This window comes from Scyliorhinus canicula, chromosome 12 (assembly GCF_902713615.1).
Source record: "Scyliorhinus canicula chromosome 12, sScyCan1.1, whole genome shotgun sequence".
In the NCBI taxonomy this organism is placed as follows: Eukaryota; Metazoa; Chordata; class Chondrichthyes; order Carcharhiniformes; family Scyliorhinidae; genus Scyliorhinus; species Scyliorhinus canicula.
This window is the reverse complement of record NC_052157.1, coordinates 125,141,869-125,162,820: the sequence shown is the minus strand read 5'-3', so window position 1 is coordinate 125,162,820 and position 20,952 is coordinate 125,141,869. Positions and strand designations below refer to the sequence as shown.

At 48.6% G+C, this 20,952-nt stretch overlaps 1 protein-coding gene across 1 annotated transcript in view; it reads right to left on the bottom strand.

Annotated features, from left to right (window-relative positions):
- The window catches only part of caln1 (calneuron 1), a 482,787-nt gene that overhangs the window by 347,425 nt on the left and 114,410 nt on the right, over positions 1–20,952 (bottom strand). Inside the window, exon 4 of the mRNA XM_038814049.1 lies at positions 8,768–8,880. Within this exon, the coding sequence (XP_038669977.1) occupies positions 8,768–8,880 (113 nt within the window). The remainder of the gene's footprint in view (positions 1–8,767; positions 8,881–20,952) is intronic.

Sequence of the window (20,952 nt, the reverse complement as noted above, 5' to 3'; positions counted from 1 at the left end):
GGAAGGCCCAATGGGATTCCAGCAAGCAGCTGTTTTAATGAGCATTCATAAGATGCAAATGGTGTTTATACCACTAGGCAGTAGGAGAACCGATATGCCATTAACCAGAAAAAAATTTCAAACTGTTTTTCTGCCAGTGGATTGCCACCTTTTTGGCTCCCGCTGGATTCCCCACTCCCCCATGTCACCGAACCTGCCATTTGCGGGATGGGAGAATTCCACCCTTAGTCCCAGGCACATTACTACAGTGTCTCTTCCAGACACTGCAGCACTGTACCTGGAGGGCTCTCCAAGGTGAGGTAGATGTTAAGTGATGGGTTAAGCGGCATTCCAATTAGTTGTCTCATTTCTGATAAGTATCCAATAATTGACACTGATTTTGAAAAGGGGCTTCAGGTGGCCTTTGGGTCAGGTGATGTGATGATAGAGTTTGTGCAGAGTCGGTTAAAGTAAAATAAAGCTGTTTGTGAAAAGCAGCAGAACCTTTGACTCTTTATACAACAGCAGCCAATTGTCTAACAATAGATGTCCTGCCTGCTGCCAATCAACACTCATTATTGTTGACTCTTAAAATAGCCTGAGCTGACCCAAGCCGGGCCCCTGCCTTCCAAAGATTCAAGCCCATGTTATCCTACATTATGCTTTAGCAGCCACTGAACTGACCATTTTTAGCAATTGTTTTGGCCTCAAAGTCTCACATTTGTCCTGGCAGTTTGCGTAAATGGGTTATTTCCAATGGTAGGTAACTTCTGATAAGACACTGTGACCACAAAGAAGTACAAAATCTGTATTATTTGTATTTGTTCTCGGGATGTGGGTGCCGCTGGCTAAGCCAATATTTGTTACCCATCTGCCTTTAAAAGGCGGTGGCGAGCCACGTTCTTGGACTATGCAGTCCATGCTACAACTGAGTGGCTTGCTAGTCCAATTTAGAGGGTGTTTAAGAGTCAACCACATTTCTGTGACTCACATAGAGACCAGGGGCGGGATTCTCCGACCCCCCGCCGGGAATCGAGCCGGTTGGCGGGCCCCCCGCGGCGATTCTCCGGCCTGCAATGGGTCAAAGTCCCGCCGCTGACAAGTCTCTCCTGACGGCGGGAATCAAAACACCTACCTGACCGGCGGGCGGTCCCCGGGGTCCTGGGGGGGCACGGGGTGATCTGACCCCGGGGGGTGCCCCCACGGTGGCCTGGCCCGCATTCGGGGCCCACCGATTGGCGGGTGGGCCTGTGCCGTGGGGGCACTCTTTTCCTTCCGCCGCCGCCATGGCACCGTCATGCGCCGCTGATGCTCCGGCGCATGCGCGGACTTACACCAGCCAGCGAAGTCATTTCAGCCCCATCTGGCACGGCGCCAAAGGCCGCTCACGCCAGCTGGCGGAGCGGGAACCACTCCGGCGCTGGTCTAGCCCCTCAATGTGAGGGCTTGGCCCCTAAAGGTGCGGAGACTTCCGCACATGTGGGGCGGCCCGACGCCGGAGTGGTTCACGCCACTCCAACACGCCGGGACCTCTCGCCCCGCCAGGTAGGGGAGAATCCCGGCCCAGACCAGGTAAGGATGTCAAAATTCCTTCCCTATATTTAGAGCACCCAATTAATTTTTTCCCAATTAAGGGGCAATTTAGCGTAGCCAATCCACCTACCCTGCACATCTTTGGGTTGTGGGGGCAAAACCAATGTAAACACGGAGAGAATGTGCAAATTCCACATGGACAGTCACCCAGGCCGGGATCGAACCTGGAACCTCGTCGCCGTGAGGCAGCAGTGCTAACTACTGTGCCGCCATGCTGCCTTCCCCTAAAGAACATTAGTGAACCACCTTGATTTTTATAACAATTGACAATGGTTTCACGGTCACCATTGCAGAGGCTAGTTTTTCATTCCACGTTGTCTTAATTGTCTTTAAATTCCACCAACTGCTGAGATGAGATTTGAACCCATCCCCAGATATCACCGCACCACTACCACCCACTGGCATTGTTTAAAGGAATAGCTGTTAGAAGATGGATATTGTGCTCTCAGATGGATCTCACTGATTGTTTCCTCTCCGGAACTCCCACTGATTGTCAATGACACTCCTCCTATCACACTATGAATGTTGACAAACATGATGTAGATAGTACAAACTCGCTCCCCAGCTATTGCACAGTAATAGAAGGAATTCCAGATATGTAAACTCAGTTTTTAAACTCAAGGAACATAAATTGTGTATAAACAGATCAACCTCCCACGTCATACAAAGGTAGAGCCTGAAATGTGAGAATTTAGGGCATATATTTTTAATGAAGTCACCAGTCCACTACCAGATTTATTTCCAAACCTTGGCAATTCTGCAGATGTAGTCACAGGAGTGCTCAAATAAAACTCGATAATGTACTCACACTAAGCAATATCTATCCTCCTTCTCTCTCAAAAAAGTGAGTGCTATCAGTTTTACTGAAAAAAAGCCCTCAGGCAAGACCTCAGGAGGGAGTTTGAATTAAATTTTTATGAGCTACATTTTTACAGCTTATTTGGTTTATATATACATCTCTCTATATATATATTTGATCGCTTGGGGACAAACACTAAATAAACACCTCTGTAAATGTGACTATTCTATCTTTCAGTCCTTATGGTGGCTCTTGCAAAGCATATTCTGTGGGAATTGGAGGTTGTCAACATTAACCGATCAACTCAATTCAAAGGTAGAACTGGAGGATGTCGGCCTGCGCCATGTTGGTTGGTTGGTACTCCAGAGAGGGAACAGTCAGTGAGATCCACCTGAGAGGATTCAGTCAAAGTCTTCTACTCTCAACGTTGTGTGTGCTTGATCTTTTAGAAGAGAAGTGTTAAAATGAGCTGCACTTCAGGCGCATTGTCAATAAACGTACAGAGAAGACGCTGGGAGATTGTTCTTTCCTCAATACCTGACAGTGAATGCATTTACAAGTGTCCATGAGGAAACAGGACAGAAACACTAACCGCTGGTTAAAACACACAATGCTGGCACATATGAATCACTGAAGCTGTGTGGCACTCTCTCGTAGTTTTCATAAACAGTGCCATTATAAAGCCAAATAGGGACCTCAACTTTCAATGCACCTTGGGAATAAATTTTCCAATTCATGGAGACACACAGTAAAGAAGGAAACCGTTCAGCCCACCACATCTGTGCCAGTTCTTTGAAGCACTGTCCAATTAGTCATACTCCCCGAGTCTTCACAGATCGTTCCTCTTCAAGCATACTCCCAGTTTCTTTTGTAAAGTTCCCACTGAATCTGCCTCCATAACACTTTCAGGCACTGCATTGCAGACCATTCGAACTCGCTGCATCAAAACAATTCTCCTCTCTGGTCCTTTTGCACGGTTTCTTCAATTTGTGCTGTCTGGTGACCAACCCTCCTGCTTATTGGTCTTATTTCAAATGAGTTATCGCAAGTGTTATAAGGCCAATCGGAAAATGTTTGCATCAATTAGTTTGTCAAGGGCATGATGCCATTTTAAAATATATATATTTGCCCTGCATCATTTCTGTTTCCCGACTTGTTGAAGTTGAAGAATTATTTCTGGGTATGACGAGAGTTAATTCGCAGGCCTATTTGACATTATGTGCATCTTCATCCAAGGAAATCAATTTTCATCGATATTATTTTGTCTTGTTAGAAACAAGACATGGTGACTAATTCTTGATTTAAAACAATACTCTATCTGCCCTTCTCAGCTGAATCGATGACAGTAAGTGCACAAATGCCATTGTGTCCATGGAAACAGCACACTTTGAGGAGCGACTGTTCACTTTGCAGCTCCCAATCATTCACCTGCATCCAGGAGTATTTAATGGTTATTTTGCGGTCAGTCATGAGCGCATAACCACAATCGCAAATTTGCAATTCAACAATTCCATGAAGCTGTCAGACAGAAAATGACTTTCACACGTTGGGGTAGGTTTTGATGACTGCCGGTTTTGGAAAACTGCCGCTCATGATCCAGGAGCCAGCTTTCCATAAAGTCAGTGGAAGTGTAAAAATCAGAAGAGGTGTAAAGCAGGCCATCAATTTACTAACACCTATTCGGCCCAATTGCACAGTCAAAACCAACTCCATTCTGGTCTGCTTACTCATGAATTATCATATTTTTTGCTGGTACAGTACGAGTCCCCAAGTGCTTCATGACTAGAAATCCAGAACAATACACATGGCAGGCCTTGAACTGAACAAATTCAGGTATAGAATCACATCACAAATGTCCTAATGGACTGAAATATCTAGAGCAGTAACCCTACTTTACATGGCTACATTCAGCCTGAAAAAACTCCACCATCCATGCATCCACCCACCCCCACCACAGGGATGGTTTAGCACAGTGGGCTAAACAGTTGGCTTGTAATGCAGAACAAGGCAGCAGTGCGGGTTCAATTCCCGTACCGGCCTCCCCAAACAGGCGCAGAAATGTGACGACCAGGGGCTTTTCACAGTAACTTCATTGAAGCCTACTTGTGACAATAAGCGATTATTATTATTATTATTATATTTGAAGGCATACCTTGTATATATTTATATCTTGTAATATAAAACAGGGGGCCAGTCCACTCACCACATTCTCACCGGTCCCCAGTCCAAACCCCAATTCACTGCGCAGGATCCTGGGCTTTATAGAACATAGACTTTACAGTGCAGAAGGAGGCCATTCGGCCCATCGAGTCTGCACCGACCCACTTAAACTCTCACTTCCACCCTATCCCCGGAACCCAATAACCCCTCCTAACCTTTTGGACACTAAGGGCAATTTAACATAGCAAATTCACCTAACCTGCACATCTTTGGACTGTGGGAGGAAACCGGAGCACCCGGAGGAAACCCACGCAGACATGGGGAGAACGTGCAGACTCTGCACAGACAGTGACCCAAGCTGGGAATCGAACCTGGGATCCTGGCGCTGTGAAGCAACTGTGCTAACCACTGTGCTACCATGCTGCCCCATATATGAAGGCACAGGGTACAAAACCGAGGAAGCTGTCATAAACCTGCATAAACACTGCTTCGGCCTCAGGTGGAGTATTGTGTTAAGTTCTGGGCACAGCGCTTGAGGAGGATGTGAAGGATTTGGTGAGAGCTCAGAAAATTTTTTTGAGAATGGCTCCAGGCATGAGGGACTTTGGTTATGTGGAAATATTGAAAAAGCTGAGGATGCTCTCCTTGGAGAAGTGAAAATTGGAAAGATATTTGATAGATGGACTCAAAATCGTGAGAAGTCTCGATTAAGGGGCTGCTTTAGCTCACTGGGCTAAATCGCTGGCTTTTAAAGCAGACCCAGCAGGCCAGCAGCACGGTTCGATTCCCGTACCAGCCTCCCCGGACAGGCGCCGGAATGTGGCGACTTGGGGCTTTTCACAGTAACTTCATTGAAGCCTACTCATGACAATAAGCGATTTTCATTTCATTTTCAAGTAGATAGAGAGAAAGTCTTCCCTTTGGCGGAAGGGTCACAAACCAGAGGACACTGACGTAAGGTAATCGGAAAAAGAAGGAATGACAGTGAGAGGGAAAACCTTTTGAGCAGTACTTCCTGAGAGTGTGTTGGACATAGATTCAATCATGACTTCCAAAAGGGAATTATAAAAGATATTTGAAGGGCTCAGAGAATGGATTGGTGAGCGGGGGTAGCTGAATTGTTCTGGCAGTGAGCTGGCATGTTAATGGCGGGTTGAATGGCCTCCTTTGGCACTCTGAGGTTATACGGACCAAATCTTCTGGTCTGCGGATTATCGGAGACTGTGGGTGGGGTTCTCCGTGGTGTGGACCACCGTGATGTTCCAACCCTCTTGGCCAGGATTCACGCGGGTGTGGCCTGGTGCAAGTATTTTTAGTGTGGCCCTGATGCAGTGAGTGTCACAGTGGGTCAAGGGGCTAAGTGTGCAAGATAGGTGCCCCAAATTCCATTAGAAACTCCCACAATGCAAATGTTGCCCACCCCAGCTCCCCCATTGGACCCTGCCATCAGGTACCCCATCAGATATCCCCATCAAAACCCTGATCAGAACCCGACCCGAAAACACAAATCCTCCATATCAGAAACCCTCCATATCAGAGAACCCCCTCCTTATCAGAGACTCTCATATCAGAGACCGCTCTCCCCATCAGTCACCCTGTCTGCAAGCTCAATGGCAATCCAGACAGAAACAGTGGAAATCACTGCTTTTTCGCTCACCTGTCCCTACAGATACTGCCTCAGACAGAAGTGTAGAAAGCAGCAGCTGTTACTTAATTAAAAGCTAAAACACATCAAGAGGCTTTAGACCCCCTTCGAGTCTTCTATTCATTTTCAAAGCTCCCAGGCAGCAAGATGCTTGAATTGTTTATTTTCATCTCCATTCATGCTTGAATGCATTTCAAGTACCCTGCTGTGAAGCTAACCACAATGATTATAAACATCTTTTTCTCAACAGAAAGCACTCAACTGTGTTTGATGTGCTGGCAACCTGTCACATTGCTAGATGCAGAATTTAGATTGTGGGGAGAGGGGCCAGCCACCGGACTATGGTATCAGACTGCTTGCTCAAAGTAGTGGCCCGATAATGGGATTTGGAACAAACTTTCAAGAGCTCCTTGACAACATAAATTAGCATGGCGGGGGGAGAGGAATCACTCCTGGGCACCACTCCTGGTGAGAGTGCTGAACAGGATCAATTCTACTTTGGTGGTCCAGGTCTCTGTGGAAGTGGGCCATTATATTGTAATCCAATTGAAACATATCACCCCTCAATTGCACCCTGAGCATCACTAGCTAACAAATACTTGGACATTGAGGGCTGGGGAGATGCAATTTATGAATTTGAAGACCGGCCATCTTCAATTATTTGTTTTCATATAACCCCTGGTCTCTCTGTTCCTGTATTCCCTTGAGAATTATGTCCTTTCTTTTATATTGCCTCTCTCCATTCTTCCTACCAACTTGTATCACTTCACGTTTGGCTGCATTTAATTTAATCTATCATGTTTCTGCCTGTTGTACAATCCTGTCTATTTTCTTGAAGGCAATTAATGTTACTATCCTCCTCACTGTTCTTAACGCGCCCAAGTTTTAGGTCATCTGCAAATTTTGATATTGTTCCCTGTGCACTCAAGTCTCGGTCATTAAAATACATCAAGAAAAGCAGTGATCCCAGTAAGAACCTTGGGAGAGCCCATTGGAAACTGTCCTCCAGCCTGAAAAACACCTGTTCCCCACCACTCCATTTCTTTCCTGCTGTTAACTAACTACATATTCATGTTCCCACTGTTTCTTTCATTCCACCAGCTTCAACTCTTCAGGCAAGTCCATTAGGAAGCACTTCATCAAACTCCTTTTGGGAGTTCATGTCAGCCGCATGGGACAAAACTGTTCCCTCTGGCAAGTAAGTTGACAACCAGCGAATACAAATTTAAAATAATTTGCCAAAGAACTAGAGGGGCAGTTAAGAGAAATATTTTCACACAAGAGTTTTGTGAGCATCTGAACGCATTACCCAAAGTTGCGGTGGAAGCACATTTTATCTGAACTTTCATAAGCAACGGGACATGTACTCAAGAGGATTAATTTGCAAAGCTATGGAGAAAAGGTTGGTGTACGCTCTTTCAAAGAGCCAGCACATGTCTGACAGGCCAGATGACCTCCTTCTGCACCATAAGATTCTATATGATTCAATGTTCGGACACTAAAACTGGTGCTGTATCACTGGTAAGTGACATTGTTCACCGTGCCACTTGTGAGTTATTCCTGGTACCTACTGACCACCCATTGGTGACTGAAACCTCCTGCTTGTCAGTTATCTAATTAATAAGCCGTAGGGACCATCGCTGGGGTGAGAGGAGGGAGTAAGCAAGGTATCTTTGCCATTGAGTTAGCTCAATTTATATAAAAACCCTAACCACTCTTTCACCGCACCAATATCATTCATGACAAACAGCGTTTCCCCAGAAAATTCAATGAGCTTGTCACTCTGTGGAGAATGCAGCTCCCACAGAGCTCAGCGTCAGCAGGAACAAAAAGCATGAACAATCGAGTGTTTTTCATCAACAGTACCAGCTGTCAAACAGCAATTACGAAACAAAAATTATTTTGTACCTGAAACGGCCACAATTCGAATACTAGCAAAGTCTTGCCAACCATAGTATGATTGTACTTTTCACGCCTACAACCATTACTTTAAAAATGCAAAATGATCAGACATAATTTAACAGAAATGCAGTAATGGCACTTGTTCCCTTTGAGCATGCCTCTTTGTTCTACAGGCATATAAAGTGATCCCCAAGGAGAAAATGGTATCGTTTCACTATTTGGAGCAAAATCTCAAATGCGTTCCTTATAAATTTATATCCAAACAATTTTATTTGAAACTATATGAAGAGCTCTGGAAACTAGTTTCAAATATGAATGCGTGGAACAATTAGCAGCCTGGATGTTATATATTAACTCCTGTGGTATCATAACTGAGTTTCTCTGATTTACATTGTCACAGGAAAGCTGCTGTCATGTCACAGAGTCATTGCGATATCACAAAGAACATGCGTGCATTTTTACAAAACAGCAGACATTTTAATGCAAATTTACAACCATACCTCATGTGGTGTAACTCAATCACTACTGCGCTCGGCAACTGAAATCAGAACACTTATCTGACAGCACTGTGAGTGCACATCACATAAAGTATCAAGCTGGCCCTGTTGTCATGTGACACCGCACAAGATTTTAACACGCAGATAGTATTGCCTATTATCACCAAGTATCTGACCAAATAAGTACCTTACCTGCCAAAATATGGAGTCTATTGTGCTGCCGTGAAACCCTTCCCGCACTTCAGATGACAACAGTTTAGGGCCAAGTATTGTCATAAATTCATCAAAGTCCACTTGTCCATCACCTGCAACACATAAATGAGGAAATGATTATGCTTGCTGAACCTCCAGTTTTAATATTTTCCTTTTTAGGTCGGTGAAATTAAAAGCGAGAGATTCCCCAGCTTCCACTCTACTCATCAACTCATTCAACTGTCCCTGCAGAGATATGGGAATTAAAAAGAGGCAGCGAATGAGGGAAGAAATATTCGGAAACATTTGTACTTGACTTGCTGGCCAGGTTGCTGCGGGCAGTGCTCATCCAATGCATTATCAGCATTTGGTGGCCAACAGTCTGACTATGGGTGACATCACCAAGCATTCCATTCGATGGGACAATTCACTGCACACCCCACCACCATACTCCAAACTTTGCATGTGCATTTGTTATGTTTCATGTGCATCTTCCATTAACTGGTTCAGCAAACTCAAGACTTCTATTTTTCTTGTTGTTTTCCCATAGTCCTTCCCTACCCTGATCTCGGTCACTCTGTAACTGGCTGTTGGTGGTGTGATGGCAAGCACATGAGACAGTACAGATATGAGTGCCAGTAGCCCTCTAATGCCTTGTGGGAGCATTGTGGGCAATGTGTTCAGGCACGCTCTTGGTGTCTTTGCAGCAGGTGACCTCCTGGATTTTCCCTTCATTAGCTTCAGGCGACAGTGGCCAATGCACTCACCCCCTTCACCCCTTTCACGTTATGCAAGTTAACATCAGGAATTTATGTGTGGACATCAGTGCCCTGGTCTGCTTTGCAACCTTTAAGATGAATGGGAAAGACCCACAAAGCTGTATGTCAGAAAATCTACCCTAATATTCAAAATGAGATACTGCCAACATCCCGATTGATTTTATATTCCCTATCTCCTGTAATCACGACCAGCATCCCATTAACCTATTCTGATTGCTTTTTGCACAAGCCATCATTTATTCCCCAAATGTAATTTGTTACATTTCTATCCTTCTTCAGTTCTGTCGAAGGGCCATTTGGACTTGCAACGTTAACTCTGTTTCTTTCTCCATGGATGCTGCCAGCTGAGGTCGTCCAGCATTTTCTGCTCTTACTCTTATAACAGATTTTCAGCATCCGCTGTATTTTGCTTCTGTTTTAGTGTTGAATTCACTGCCACTTCTCTTCCAGGAATGCCTTCCTTGAAGAAGTGCTGCTCTTCTCTCTGACGGGATTTCAGTCTGTCACTTACGCCATATTTATTATTATGTTTATTGTCACAAGTAGGCTTCAATTAAGTTAATGTGAGAAACCCCTAGTCGCCACATTCCGGTGCCTGTTCGGGGAGGCCAGTACAGGAATTGAACCCGCACTGCTGGCATTGTTCTGCATTACAAGCCAGCTGTTTAGCCCACTTTAAAAAACATAGAACATACAGTGCAAAAGGAGGCCATTCGGCCCATCGAGTCTGCACCGACCCACTTAAGCTCTCACTTCCACCCTATCCTCGTAACCCAATAACCCCTCCTAACCTTTGGGACACTAAGGGCAATTTAGCATGGCCAATCCACCTAACCTGTGGGAGGAAACCGGAGCACCCGGAGGAAACCCATGCAGACACTGGGAGAACATGCAGACTCCGCACAGACAGTGACCCAGTGGGAAATCGAACCTGGGACCGTGGCGCTGTGAAGCCACAGTGCTAGTCACTTGTGCTACCGTGCTGTCCCAAGCTGTGCTAAACTAGCCCCTTTAACCTGTTTTACCTTCATTGCTTTCCATTTCACTCATGGTGTTTGACAGGGTATGTAATGAAAGTCGCTTCCCCAGCCACATCTCTTTCCTCAACGCATGCCACTATTAGCACTTCTTCGGTCCCTAGTAGCACCATTAACGCTCCCTTTTGTCTTATGTCCATCACACCTCTGCCAATCTCTCCTTAACTCCAGCATATCCCTGACCTTCCATTCTGCCCCAGCGCCCTCTCCAACTATAACATTCATCACATTTCTATCCCACTTTAGTTCTGTAGAAGGGTCATATGGACTCGAAACGTTGACTCTCTACAAGATGCTGATGTGTTAGGCGGGTTGGTTTGACGTTGACTGCAACTGGATGCAGGGAAGCTAGAAACAAACGTCTAACACCGGAGATGATCCAACACGGTTTTATTTAAACTATGAACGGATGTACATGTTCAGCTGTGGGTTGACACTCTATTAATCCTACTGACGACTTCTTACTGGTTCGACCAGACTTACTAGCTAACACATGGCAATAATGTTCACTGACTTGTGCACTCTGACTGTTTCAGTGTCTGGGTCCCGAAAAGAGTCTTAATGCCCTGTGAGCTTTATAGTGGTGGTGTCTTGTCTGGTGATTGGTTGTTCTGTGTTGTGTGTTCATTGGTCATCCTAAGTGTCAATCACTGCCTGTCTGCATCTCATTATATACATGAGTGGATATTATGACAGATGCTGCCTGACCTGCCAAGTTTATCCAGCATTTTCTGATTTTATTTAAGCTCCATGGTCTGCTGGACCCCTTTATTCCTTTAACCGTCCCACCCACTAACCTCTCCCCCCTTAAATGTTTTACTGCTTACATTATATTCCCAAGTACCATTTTTACATTTAAAGTTCATGCCCTCACACATTATATTACATAATAGCTACGATTGTTTCATGGCTAATGATTTATTGGGGCACTTCCATTTTCCTTCTCAGTTCAAAGATTGTCCTACTTCACCTTCAAACATCGGATAATCCATAAAAAAACATACTGGACTGGACTTCCAGGTCCCCGAGCTGCTTGTTACTAGGCAGCACTTTGTTATGTGGCGAGATTCTCTACACTTACCGCTTGTCAATGGAATTTCCCATTGAAGCCGCCCCACGCCATCAGGAAGCCGACCAGCGGAGGTGCGCTACCGGTGGGAACGGACAATCCCAATGGCCATTGGCCTACCCTTCTCTAAAAGAAGACAATATTCCCTGGACGTGATGCTTGCCGGATCAGCAGCTTGCTGCAAATGTTGGTTTAATGAGAAACTCAGTGATATATTTCCCATTACATATTTTTAAACATAATTATTTCAAGTGTCAGCTTTTCCATTATGATTTTTTTGCCTTGAAGTTATTAAATTCTGAATTTGAAAAACTCTGTTTTTTTTATATCTTTTGGTTCAAGCTGGCGATAAAGTTAATTTGAAAAGAAAATTAGTGCTATGAATTCATGCGGACCACCTTCTGCTCGTTAACTCCTGCTGTAGCTAGCTGTAGGATAAGGTTCAGTCTGTTACAAATACAGTCTCCACCGCTTGGAATGTTTGTGTTGGTGGTGGTGGGATTTGCCGTCGCCCCCTTTGGGAGGCTGAAAGATGTAACACTATTACTGCTGAATATGTCTGCAACTAATGTTATCTCAACGACACCTGCTAAAATCTCCAAATGCATCGGTTAAAAAATGTTTTAAAAGTTCTTAAAATAATAAAAGCCAAATTGTGAATGATACAATGGAATCAAGATTTACACCACAGCAGTCCGAGGGTAGGATTCTCCTTTTGGGAGACAAAGGTCTCCAGTGGGAGTTGAATAGCTTCTCGTCTGCACTGGCACGAGAGGCGGTGCCCAAGGGCACTTTCCCTCTCCCTTGCCATGCAGATTCATGCATTTATGCAGCTTGAGGATTCCATCGGAACCCAGCTATCGGACCATAATTTTGAGCCCAGTGACAATGTCCGGTGGCTGGCCCACCCCCCCTCCCCCACAATGCAAATCCTGCCCCTGCCCTGCTGATATGCAGGGGCATCCTGCCCCCGCCCCTCACCGCCTCACCACCACGGGAATTACGGGTCATTCCCCCCACCACCACCCCCCACAGCACGACACATGCGAGTGGCCTTGCCCACCCCCCCAGTCCCAATCTCCCATCAGACCCCCAACAGGTCCCCCCCGGCGGCCCCCATCAGAGGCACCCATATCGAAGAACCCCCATCAGAGACCCCCATATAAGGGAGCACCCCACATCAGAGATCCCCTTATCAGAGATCCCCATATCAGCAACTGTCCCATCAGAGCCCTCCATATCACAGCCCCGCATTTCAGAACCCCCAGATCAGCAACCACCACATCAGAGACCTCCATATCACAGCCCCGCATTTCAGAACCCCAGATCAGCAACCACCGCATCAGAGACCTCCATATCACAGCCCCGCATTTCAGAACCCCCAGATCAGCAACCATCGCATCAGAGACCTCCATATCAGATGCACCCATATCAGCGAACTCCGCCCCGTCCCCGTCCCCTCCCCCATAAGTCATTCCTGCCTGGAAGCTAAACAGCAGTCCACGCAGAAAAAGTGAAAAACCACTGCTTTTTCACTTACTAGCCCCTAACACCTGCTGCCTCAGACAAAGGTGTTGAAAGCAGCAGCTGGTACTTCATTGAAAGCCAAACATATCGCAAGACTTTAAACCCCATCAGATACTTTGATGCGAGGCTTCTATTCACTTTCAAAGATAAATCACTATTAGTCAGCTGTAACTGACAGGGTAATAACTTCCAGGCAGCCAGGTATCTGGATTGTTTATTTTTTTATTTCCCTTCATGCTTGAATGCATCTCAAATACCCTGCTGTGAAACTAACCACAATGTGTATAAACATCTGGGGCTGGATTCTCTGTTTCGGAGACTAAGTGCTCCTACCGAAGTACATTTGCTTCTGGTGCATCTTTGCTGTGGGGAAATCGGTGCTTCCGGACATAGTAAGAGCAGAATACTCTGCGATAGTCATTTCTGACCACATTACATGGACGTGAAGTTGGAGATGGGCCGTGCCCAATGCCCCACATGGAGGTTGGATACGGACCTCTTGGCTGACAAGGTCTTCTGCCAGAAAACATCACAGGCCACAGGCGAGTACATCACTAACAACCAGAATGGGGAAGTCTCAGATTCCACGTTCTGGGAAGCGCTGAAGGCGGTGATTAGGGTAGAAGTTATAGCCTACAAGCCTAAGTAGGGATAGGGAAGAGAGGACGGCCAAGCAGCAACTGATCAACTCCATCCTGGAGGTTGACAGAAGGTACTCCGAGGCCCTGACCGAGGAAAAAGCTACAAGTGATTTTAACCTGATCCACCAGGGGAAATGGTCTTTAACTTGATCCATCCGGGCGGGGGGGGGGGGGGGGGGGGGGGGGGGGGTCTGCAGTAACCACAAATTCCCACCAGCCATTCTAGACACCACTTTTAAGAAGTGTAGACAGGACGGGGGGGACGCTAGCGATTAAGAAATTTTACTTGGGGTACCCTCGGGCTCTGAGAGACACAATTCTGGAAAAGCTGCTGGATGCGGACAGTATGGAGAGGGGGAACTGTGGGGACATTTACGGACAACTGTTAGAAAGGGAGCGAACACTATTAGAGGGAGCAAGACAGAAATGGGAGGATGAGGGCAGCACGGTGGTGCAGTGGTCGCACTGCAGTCTCACTGCGCCGAGGTCCCAGGTTCGATCCCCGCTCTGGGTCACTGTCCATGTGGAGTTTGCACATTCTCCCCGTGTTTGCGTGGGTTTCGCCCCCACAACCCAAAGATGTGCAGGGTAGGTGGATTGAACATGCTAAATTGCCCCTTAATTGGAAAAAATGAATTGGGTACACTTAATTTATAAAAAGAAAAAAAAAGAAATGGGAGGATGAACTCAGGACGGAAGTAGATTGGAGACTTTGCAGCAAAGCACTGAGCTGGGCCAACTGCACTAAGTGAAAAAGCTGCAATTTCTTTTTGTTTCTTTCATAGAATGCTCTTTAGTTTCGAAGCAGAAGTGACTGATGGCGAGTGGGGTCTCTGACATAGGGTGTCTCTGATATGGGCATCTCTGGTATGGGATGGGAGTCTCTCTGATACAGGGGTCTCTGATGGAACAGTCTCTGATATGGGGGTCTCTCATGTGGGGGTCTCTGATGGAGGGTCTAATGGAGAATCTGATGGGGATCCGATGTGGGAACTGTGGGGTAGGTTGGATATGTGTTGTGGACGGCTCTCTATTGGACTTTGGTGACACCAACATTAAATACTTACCCCCCCTTGACCCACTGCAGGTTCTGGGACATGTTTGAAAATACTTGGAACAATCCACACCCACGTGAATCCCAGCTAAGAGGGTTGAAGCATTGCAGGGGAGTGGAGAATCGGGCTCTCACCATTAATAGGATGCAAGTGGGTTCATATTACCTATTTACATCTCCCACCGGCACGGAACATGTAGCTCACTTTGAGCTGCCAGCCGGGAACCAGAGCATCAGAATGGGATCTGAACCCAGCCCAATCCTGTTTTGTGCTCGATTCTCTTCCGGACTGGAAACCCCGCAAATGTGTGATAGGGGTAAAGAGTTAGGGGTTAGCACTGTTGACAGTAGTTGAAATGTGTTATTTTGTACTGTATCTGTATAAATTTCATGATTAATGTGCTGTTATTTTGTAACATTGAAAATTCTTTTCTTGCAATCAAAATATATTTTTTTTAATGATGCTGGGTGTCTTGAAGGAGAAGGTCCAAGGGATGATGTTCCCATTCAGCTGCTGCCTTTCTCCTTCTAGATGGTAGTGGTCATTGCTTTGGAAGGTGCTGCCTAAGGAGCCTTGGTGAGTTTCTGATGTGCATCTTCTAGATTATACACACTATTGCCCCTGTACATTGGTGGTGGAGGGAGGGAAGTTTTGTGGAAGGGGTGCCATTTGAGAGCGTTACTTTGTCTTGGATGATGTCAAATGTCTGTGTTTTTGGAGCTGCGCTCATTCAGGCAAGTGAGGGGTATTCCATTAGACTCCTGGGGTGAAATTCTCTGACTCCCCAGCAGGGTTGGAGAATCGCCTGGGGCCGCCGAAAATCCTGCCCCCGCCGTGGCAGAGATTCTCCGCCACCCGGGAATTGGCAGGGGCGGGAGTCACGCCCCGCCAATCGGCATGACGTCCGCGCCGATCGGCGAGGCCCCTGCGGCGATTCTCCGGCCCGCAATGGGCCGAAGTCCTGCCGCTGGGAGGCCTCTCCCGCCGCCGAGGTTTGAACCACCTGTGGTGGCGGCGGGATCAGCGGTGCGAGCGGGGTCCTGGGGGGGAGGCGCGGGGCGATCGGACCCCGGGGAGTGCCCCCACGGTGCCCAGCCCCGCGATCGGGGTGCCCCGATCTGCGGGAAGGCCAGTGCCGTGGGGGCACTCTTTCTCCTCCGCCGCCGCCACGGCCTCCACCATGGCGGAAGCGGAAGAGAATCCCCCAGCGCGCATGCGCCTGTGGTGACATCAGCGGCAGCTGACATCACAACCAGCGCATGCGCGAACCGGTGAAGGCCTTTCGGCCAGTCCTGGCACCGGGCAGCGGGCCTGAAAGGCCGCTGGTGCCGGTTTTGGCACCAGTCGGCGTGGTGCCAACTGCTCCGGAGCGGGCCTAGCCCCCAAAGGTGCGGAGAATTCCGCACCTTTGGGGAGGCCCGACGCCGGAGTGGTTGGCGCCACTCCCCTACGCCGGGTCACCCCGTCCCGCCGGGTAGGGGAGAATCCCGCCCCTGATTTGTGCCTTGTGCAATCATCAGCGAATATCCCCACTTCTGACCGTATAATGGAAGGAAGGCCATTGATGAAGCAGCTGAAGATAGCTGGGCCTCAGACACTCCCCTGAAGAACTCCTGCAGTGATGCATTTGAACATACAAATTAGGAGCAAGCATAGGCCACTCAGCCCCTCGAGCCATTCAATAAGACCATGGCTGATCTGATTGTAACTTCAACCCCACATTCCTGCCAATCCCCAATAACTTTTCACCCCATTGTCAATCAAGGATCTATCTGACTCCACCTTAAAAATATTCAAAGACTGCTTCCACTGTCTTTTGAGGAAGAGTTCCAGAGACTCACGAACCTCTGAGAGATTAATACATCCTTCATCTCTGCCTTAAATGAGCAGCCCCGTATTTTTAAACAGTAACGCTGTAGTAATCCACGGGAGGCAGGAGTTCCGTCACCACACCAATATTTATTTACAATAACGATATTACAGTAACAGCTACAAACATTGCTGCTAGCAGTCCAGTCAACTTAAGACTGGCTCACAAAGCCTACACAGGTGCTTATCTGGGCCTCCTCAATGAGCTATCATTGAGGGAGCTCATACTCCAATTGGCCAACCAATAAAGCCAATTGGAGTTCATTACACCCCTCCCCACCAAGGTCCGAGGAATTCCTGCCAGCTGGCATTCCTCTGAGCTTCTTCCTGCTCCTCATGTCTGGGTCTGTCACCTCTGTGTCGTCCGCAGGGTCGTTCTCCGAAGTGGGCGGGGTGTACCTTATAGGTGCCTGTCTTTTCCTTGACTACCTCCCTGGAAGTTGTTCTTCCTCCTCCTTGGGGAGAGGTGTCGCGGCAGCCTCGTCGAACGTGTCCATCTCCGACTCTGACGACTGGATGACGGGTCTGGAGAAATTGCTCGGGGCTGGGGTGTGGGTATCCTTTCCGTCTGGGCTATCCCAGCTTGAGGTGGTCCTGCTTCGCCTGCCTCCAGGTGCGGTTCCGCTGCCCTTATTTGGTCTAGGTGTTTCTTCAGCACCTTACCTCCTATCGAAACCTCATAGGATATTGGCCCTGTTTGGGACTCTACCGTGTCTTTGACACACGTTGGTCCATTCCCATAATTCTTGACCCAAACCGGTGCCCCCATCTGGAAATGTCTCTGCTGCCGACTATTATCATGCCCCCTGCATTGGGCCTCCTGTTGTTTCTCCACTTTCCCCGTTAAATTTGGGAAAAGGAGACTCAGCCTTGTTCACAGCCGCCTTCCCATTAAGAGTTCAGCTGGCGGTATGCCCGTTGTGGAATACGGTGTGGTCCTGTAATCAAACAGCCAGCGGGAGAGCTTTGTGTCCATTGACGCTGCCGGCTGCTTCTTGAGTCCCGCTTTAAATGTCTGGACCGCTCTCTCTGCCAGGCCGTTGGTCGCTGGATGGTAAGGGGCCGTTTTGATGTGACGGACTCCGTTTTCCTTCAGGAATTTTCCAAATTCCCCACTTGTGAATGCCGTTCCATTGTCCGACACCAATACCTCCGGAAGTCCATGTGTTGCAAACGAGGCCCTGAGCTTTTCAATTGTCGATGCTGTGCTTGCCGTGTTTACCCGGTGGACGTCCAACCATTTGGAGTGAGCCTCCACTGTCACCAAAAACATTGAGCCCATGAAAGGGCCGGCTTGGTCAATATGCCGGTGGGTCCACGGTCTGCCTGGCCATTCCCACGGGTGCAATGGCGCCGCTGGTGGCACTCTTTGCCCCTGTTGGCACTCCTGGCACCGACGTACCAAGGCTGTTATGCCGGTGTCCAGACCTGGCCACCAAACGTAGCTTCGAGCTAGCATCTTCATTTTAGACACCCCTGGGTGTCCGTGATGTAACTCAGTTAAGATTGCCCGACGGCCCTGAGCTGGGACTATTACCCGGGCTCCCCATAATAGGATACCGTCTTCTACGGTTATTTGGTCCCTTCTGGTCCAGTATGGGTGCATCTGGGGCTCCACTGGTCTTTCCAGTTCCCCTGTTAGCAGTAAATGCTTCATCTTGGCTAAAACTGGGTCTTTTTGCGTCCACAACTGAATATGTTGTGTGTCTACTGGTAGGGTGTCCAAAAAATTTAGAGTCATTACTGTCTCCTCTACTTTTGGTATTTGCGGCGGAGTGTCCGGGAGGGGAAGTCTGCTCAAACCATCTGCATTTGCTACTCGCGTTCCCTGTCTGTGCTCCAGAACATATCTATATGCCGCCAGTAGCAACGCCCAGCATTGGATTCTAGCTGATGCAATCGGGGGTATTGACTTGTCTTCTTTTAATAACCCTAATGACGGCTTATGGTCCATCACTATGGTGAATTTCCGCCCGTACAGATACTGGTAAATACTTTTTTAATGCGAATATCACTGCCAGTCCTTCCTTCACGATTTGGGCGTACTTCCTCTCAGCCATCGCCAAGGTCCTCGAAGCATAGACTATTGGCCGTTCTTCCCCATTCCTTCCTCTATGGGCTAAGACGGCTCCTACCCCATAAGGGGATGCATCACAAGTGACCACCAACTCCTTCCTTGGGTCATAATGCTCTAGGACATTTTCGGATGACAGCTGTTCCTTAATGTCCCTAAATGCTCGGTTTTGTCGGGCGGACCATTTCCATTCTTGCCCCTTTTTTAGTAGCTGGTGGAGGGGTTCTAGGATGGACGCCCTATTTTCAATAAATTTTCCATAATAGGTTACCAACCCTAGAAATGATCTAGAAGTGGTGGGAGTTGGGGCTTCTTTTCTTGCCCTTACTCTGTCTTCTAATGGGTGTAAGCCTGACTCGTCTACTTTATATCCCATCCTCGTCGCCACTGTATTAATCCATGGGAGGCAGGAGTTCCGTCACCACACCAATAATTATTTACAATAATGATATTACAGGAGCAGCTACAAACAGTGCTGCTAGCAGTCCAGTCAACTTAAGACTGGCTCACAAAGCCTACACAGGAGCTAATATGGGCCCCCTCAATGAGCTATCATTGAGGGAGCTCATACTCCAATTGGCCAACCAATAAAGCCAATTGGAGTTCATTACAGACGCCTAGTTCCAGATTCCCCCACAAGAGGAAATATCCTCTCCATATCTACCCTGTCAATGCCCCACAGGATCTTTTGGGCGGAATTCTCCCCCCCTCCCCCCATGTCGGGTGGGAGAATCGCCGGGACGCCACGTGAGTCCCATCACGTCTACCCGGCACCCACATGCGATTCTCCCACCCCCCTAAAACGGCACAGTGAAACTCACGGCTGGCCGCTGGGAGAATCACCGCTCGCCGTTTGTAATGGGCAAGCGCCGATTCTCCAGCCTAGATGGGCCGAGCGCCCTGCCCAACACGACGGGTTCCCGCTGGCGCCATCCACACCTGGTCACTGCCGGCGGGAACGGCACAGGAACGATGGGGGGGGGCGGCCTGTGGCCTGTGGGGGGTGAGGTGTGGTTCTTGCACTGGGGGGGGGCTCAAAAGGGGTCTGACCTGCGATCAGTGCCCACCGATCAGCGGGCCGGCCTCTCTGAAGGAGGACCTCCTTTCCTCCACCGCCCCACAAGATCCATCCGACATCGTCTTGCGGGGCGGCTGCGGGGAGGATGGCAACCGCGCATGCGTGGGTTGGCGCCGGCCAAGCCACGCATGCGCGGGTTATGGCATTTACGCGGTGCCAGCCGTGTCATTTGCGCAGCGCCGCTTTTACGCAGCGCCAAGGCCCGGTGCGCGTAAATGACACGGCGCCACTCCTAGCCCCCGGAGGTGGGAGAATAGGGGGCTGGGAGCGGCTTCCGACACCGGAGCAAAACACTCCGGTTTTCACTCCGACGTCGGGACTTAGGGAGAGATTCTCTGCACTCCCGACGGTGCGGAGAATAGCGTGGCTCGTAAAATTTTACGGCCACGCTGTTCCAACGCCCTCCCGCTATTCTCCCCCACCCCCCCCACGCCCAACTCCCGACATGAATCGCTGCCGCCGTTTTTTTACGGCCGGCAGCGATTCACAGCTGATAGATGGGCCGAGTTCCCAGCCCTTTACGGCTGTTTTTACGAACGGCAAACACACCTGGTCTGGCCGTTCGTAAAAACGGCCGTAAACACTCGCATTTTATAACCATGGCACCGATTGGCACGGCAGTACCACGGCGATGTGTACGATGCCCGCGCACTATTTGTCCTTCCGCCGCCCCGCAGTATCAATTCGCGGGGCGGCTGAGGGGCATCCCGGCCCGCGCATGCGTGGGTTTTGCGCAAATACGTGATGACGTCATCCGCGCATGCGCGGGTTGGAATCTTCCAATCCGCGCATGCGCGGCTGACGTCATATGACGCGTCAGCCGGCGCTAACTCGGGCAAGCGGGCTTAACGAAATTCGTTAAGCCCGTGATGCCGGAGCTTACGGCGTCGGGCTGCTAGCCCCGACTGGGGACCAGAATCGGTTCCCGGTCGGGAAGGGGGGGCTGGCGTCAAACCCGCCCGGATTTGACACCAGCCTTACGATTTCTCCCCATATGGGAGAATCTCGCCCTTAGTCTCCCGATGAGAGAATTGCGCCCTATATGTTTCAATCAAA